At 40.7% G+C, this 5,484-nt stretch overlaps 1 protein-coding gene across 1 annotated transcript; it reads right to left on the reverse strand.

The window, feature by feature from the left end:
• Window positions 1-1,688: 1,688 nt before the first annotated feature.
• LOC147627862 (large ribosomal subunit protein eL21x/eL21w-like) lies at window positions 1,689-3,387 on the reverse strand. The gene is made up of 2 exons (XM_086814838.1): window positions 3,074-3,387; window positions 1,689-2,155 (listed from the first exon to the last, which is right to left on the reverse strand). Exons 1-2 carry the CDS (start codon window positions 3,308-3,310, stop codon window positions 1,898-1,900), a joined length of 495 nt encoding a protein of 164 aa, XP_086670964.1. The 5' UTR covers window positions 3,311-3,387; the 3' UTR covers window positions 1,689-1,897.
• Between the last annotated feature and the right edge of the window lie 2,097 nt (window positions 3,388-5,484).

The following is a 5,484-nucleotide window of genomic DNA, read 5'->3' on the forward strand; positions in this document are numbered from 1 at the left end:
GATATCCAATGTTGATTTCAGGTTAAAATGAAAGATTTGGTTGAGTTGTGATACTTCGCGGGTGTAGAGATAAGTAGATCACGTATGGGATTTGTCTTTTGAAAAGGGTAGTATGCTTTGGACATGATGTCTAAGTATGGGAGATGACATGTTGTAAGCCAATCTCAATGCCTTTGGAGAAGAACACAAGGTTATCTGCCTGCAAATAGAGATAATCTCCAGATATAGGTGCACATGGTTGTTTGTAAGTATAGGTGATCTCTTGGAGGATCCTACTATGTGCATACACATGATAGGTAGTTTGATTTACATGACTATCACCACACCATACTTGAGCTATTTGATCAAATTGGTGAGTCAATTTATTTAGGTCCCAAAGAGGAAGCCATATTTAGATGCAACTAGAAGGATAATCAGGTACATAAAGTCCTCAGTACATTATAGACTTATCTATGAGGCAAGGATATAGATACAAGCAGATGGGCACACAGATACATCCTGAGCAGATAGTATCTTCAGACAGGAGATCTATTAGCAGCTTGATGTTCTCTTTTGGGAGTGCTACTATTAGTTGGAGAAGCAAGAAGCAATCGATGATTGCTTTATTGAGTACAAATGATGAGTACACGGGTGTTGCTTTATTGGTTGCTTTATTAAGTACAAATGATGAGTACAGGGGTGTTGCTATAGAACATGTGAGGTAGCTTCATTATAGTAGAAGCTAGTTGTTGATACGGGTGAGCCCCTAGATAGGAAAGTTGTCATTTATTGTGACAACATGAGCCAGTAACCTAATGTATTATGCTGGTACAAAGCATATTGAGGTACATTATCATTTTTTGTGAGAGAGAAGGTTCTAGTAGAGGTGATGTGGATTTGGTTTATGTCAACATAGAGGATCAAGTGGCTGACATCTTCACGAAGGCATTGGGTACAAAATAGCTTTGTAATACAGGGTATGGAGTTGATCTTGAGGGGGAGTGTTGAGCCGCACTTATGCCACAAGAATGGTTAAGTGTACTTCCAGTGGTTTACAACTATATATAGCTACTTTTCTTTCCTAGAGTTATGGCATAATTATAGCACCACCTCATATAATCAAGTTCACACTATAGACCTTATGTGTTTTAGTAATAGAGTATTTTCCCTTAACAAAGCTAGCAAAACTAGCAAACCAAAGCACAAGGAGAATAAACAAAAAGAGTCTCCAATCAAAGCATATTGTACTTCATTCTCATGGACACCCAAGCAATACTTTCAACAATATTGTACGTCAATCCTCACCAACACCCACGCATACTTTCAACGCCGCAAGGAGAATAAACAAAAAGAGTCTCCAATCAAAGAATATTGTACTTCAATTTCATCGACACCCAAGCATACATTCAACAATATGGTACTTCAATCCTCACCAACACCCAAGCATACTTTCAACAATACTCTACTTCAATCCTCATCAACACCCAAGGCATACTTAGGCTATCGCTCTCTCCAATCCACCCCCCCCCAAATAAAAAAAATCAATGTTTGTAACAGAACACATGAAATGTGCAGTCCCCCCATGGTACGTAGATGTTAAATCTTCAGTACTTAATCTCCTCTCTCTCTCTCTCTCTCTATATATATATATATATATATATATACCCTGAGAATTCAATCTCAATTGCTTCTGTGTCAGATATCACAAGTGAGGACACGTGGAAAAACAATATTTTCTATGAAGAGATCCAGACAAAAATCCTTGCTCTCATGAGAGAGACTGCATAAAGCATCAAAAAACAGCAACTTGGTAATTCAAAATGCTCTTTGAAAGAGCAACTGGCTCTAAACAACTACCAGCTCAGGATGTCTTTATCAAGAAGAAAATTGTCAAAAGACCCAGAACTGCAACAAAAAGCTAATACCCTCCTTTCAGATCATTGACAACATCATAAGGAATAGGTGTCACAGTCTCCAAGGTGGCTCCTTCTACTATGAAACCAGGCTTGGGTCCTTCAGGCTGCCTCTTTGTAGAAATCTGATGACCCTTAGCTTTGGCTTCAGCTTTGAGCAGATCATTCTTCTTGATCCTTTCAATAAAGTCCTCCCTGCACCGTGATAGCTGCACGTGCTCAATGCGCACATGAATCCTCTTCTTTACAATCCTGGTATTGACCTGCAAATACCAAGGTTGACGTTAACTGAAACAAAGGCCTACACAAAAGTAGTATGCCATTCACATTCAGTGGTAAATTCCACATACAAGGGAGACAATGCACCCCAACTAATAGTCTATTACTGCTAAGAGTTGCTGAGAGTATTGCCAACTGTAACACACATAAGGAAAACCTTGCTAACTATAACCATAGCAAGATTAAGAAGGAGTGATATAAAGGCGTCGTATAATTTACACATCCATAGGAGGTAATATTGGTTCGTTTTCAGTATATCTTGGAAAAAAAAGTGCTGCTAGAAACATCAGATATAACCAGTCACAATAACGGGAGAGCATGAAACCCTAACTAGACATCGTAAGGCACTGAAAGAGGGAAATACTACAGTAAAACAAGAGCCCCAGACCAGGCAAACCAAATCCTTAGGGTATGCTGCGCTCAGTCATACAACTAATGGTTCACTTCCAGTCAATGTAGCCAAGTATATTTTGGAAGAAAAATTCCTGCTAGACTAGAACCAAAACATCAAATTAGTACCAAGAGCAAAGCATCCTCTGACCTTACAATGGCCACACCGATGAGGAATAGTATACCTAAAGAGAGCATAACACCGTGACTAGACAGTAGCACTGAAAGATGGGAATACTACAGTAAAACAAGGGCAAGAGACCCCAGGCAAAGCAAACCCTCACCTGAGATAGAGCAAAAACAAAACACTACAAACACTAAAAAGACATCACAGACTATTATTACTTCACCGTAGAAGCGAAATAAAAAGCACAAAGAAAAAAAACCAGCGAAAAGTAGACAGCTCAGGGTATGCATCCATGGGTAATGCACTGGTAGCACCAAGGAAGAGAAAAATCCATACAGAAACACAGATCAGAGAGAGAAACAGAGAGAGAGAAGGAGAGATCCACCTGCTTGTTCATCTCCACGCCGATGGCTCGCTTGGTGACGTTCCAGACAACGCCGGTGCGCCCATGGTAGAACTTGTGTGGCATGCCCTTGTGAACAGCGCCGTTCACCTTGATGTCCACATAGTCGCCGATCCTGAAGGTACGCAGGTAAGTGGAGAGCGGGATGTAACCCTTGCGTCTGAAAGGACGAGAGAACAGATCTCGGGTGCGGGATCGCTGACCGTGGCCTGCAGGCATCTTTGCCTCTGTTGCGCTGTGTGCTTCTTGCAACCAAACAGAAAGAATGAAGCACAAACGCCGCAGCTTACCCTAATCACCTTTCACATGGTGCTGTCCTTATGTCAACTCCTCCGCCCGCCCATGATCCACCCGAGTTAAGAGTCGGTTCACACGTTTCGGTCGAGTTAAGCGTCGGTTCACACGTTTCGGATCATCGAAGGGTCATGTTGTAGGACCTATAGTCTTTGCAAAAATCTCACATTAGCTTGGTTTTCATAGTCCTTCCGTTGTTCATATGACCAATAACACATACACCAACACCGAGATTAGGGATCCTTCTGAAGGAAACGTCTGAACCGATCCTTAGCTACTTTCACGAGGTTTTCAATGTTTTGATTGTAAGGTCTCCGCTCTCATCATGGCATAAAGCTCAGACAATTGCAGCATGGGCAATCAAACTTTGTAACAATAATTATAGAGCATGTCCACGCACTCAGTTGGAAATCTGGCTCAATTAAAAATTTAACAACCCTTACCCGCAATTCAAGTTTAAAATTGTGCAAAAAGTCAAGTGAATGCAAATGAAAAGTTGTGTCATCTACCATAAGAGGCTCAACCTACTATAAATTTGCCATTTAGTCCCTTGTCCCCATTAGGGATGGAGACAATTGACCATGTTTCATAATTCTTTCTTTAAAGATTTGAACTTTGGTGACAGGGATTTAGACATGCTTTAGGACAATTTGCCTCCCTAAATGCTAAAGCAATAGATTCAAAGTAAGGTGCATATGCACGTGTCAATCTATGTTTTTCTTCTCATGCAATCCTTGAAAGTGTTAAGCTTAGCCCCACTCAACACAACGTTTACCTTTCGACATGAGGATTATTATGGCCAGTGAAAACGGTAAATACCAAGTTAGCAAGTTAGCAAGTTATGGCTCATGGTGGGTGGCAAGTATGCAAAGGCTTTGAATGAGATTTAAATTCTTGATAGTCAAAACCTTCTACGTGTGTAAAATCTTTGGCAACCACCATGCCTTGTACTTTTCCAAAGTATCATCAGATCTATATTTTACTTTGTAAACGCACTTAGTGCAATTCGCTTACGCCTTGGAGGGGACGATGCACAAGGTCTCAAGTGCGGTTTGATGGAGTCATATTCTGCTTACGTGGCTGCCATCACTTTGGATCCCCTTGTGTTTCAACACTCCTTGTTGAAGAAGGAAGCTCCTCCTCCATCGGAAGTGGTTGTTCCTAGAATACCACATCATGGCTCATTATGATCTTTTTTGCCTAAGAGTCATAGAGCCGATGTCTCTTCTGCTCTATGATGTAACCCAAGAATATGCATTTCTAGCTTTTGGCATCCAATTTGGTCCCTTGAGCATTTGGAACATGTATATAGCATTCACGCCCAAAGACTTTCAAGTGTGTAGATGAATGTTTCATATGCAAGTAGGCCTATAATGGAATCATCCCTTTGACGGCCTTTGTGTTAAAATGAGTGATGCTAGAGTGCCAAGTCACCTAGCCAATTTATCCCACACGAGCTATCATAGCTTTGTTGTACTTTCCTCATATAAAAGGAGAACATTTGAAGCGTTGGAATACAAGCGCATCAATCAAGTCTTTTTATGAGTACATGTTTCCATCATGTAACCTAACTAAACTTGAGTCAAACCTTAATTAACACCCACCCATCACAATGAGTCTTATTCATTTTTATCCACCTTAGATTAGTGTTGCCATTAATTGTAAAATTAATTTATGATTAGGTAAATGTCTTGTTATTAGGAAGTTGTTTAGGAGAGCTCGATCCATGCTTTCAATATCGTTACATTTCTACATCATTTTCTTAATTCATTGAGTTAAATTTTAGCACATTTCATCAGCTCTCTGATGACTTATTTATTCCCCTCACACACATAGCTTATTATGTGCCTCATCTCCAAATGCATTAGTTTAATTACCCTTAATTTCTTCCCTAATTGCTCACTATTCCCTATCTAATCTGCATCCCATGTAACTCATGCCGGCTATCCGCAGCTCACAACCCACCTCAAGTCGAGAGGCGAAGCCTCTGCCTTGCGCTTGAGTAGGGAGAGCAAAGGAAGAAAAGGCCTTATGTCCCTAGTGCCTGTAAGCAAGGAAAAAGGAAGGAGAGCCAGCCTCTTGTAGAGCGTGGAGAGGAG

This window comes from Cibotium barometz, chromosome 20, assembly GCF_041138505.1.
Source record: "Cibotium barometz isolate CiBa-2024 chromosome 20, ASM4113850v1, whole genome shotgun sequence".
NCBI lineage: Eukaryota > Viridiplantae > Streptophyta > Polypodiopsida > Cyatheales > Cibotiaceae > Cibotium > Cibotium barometz.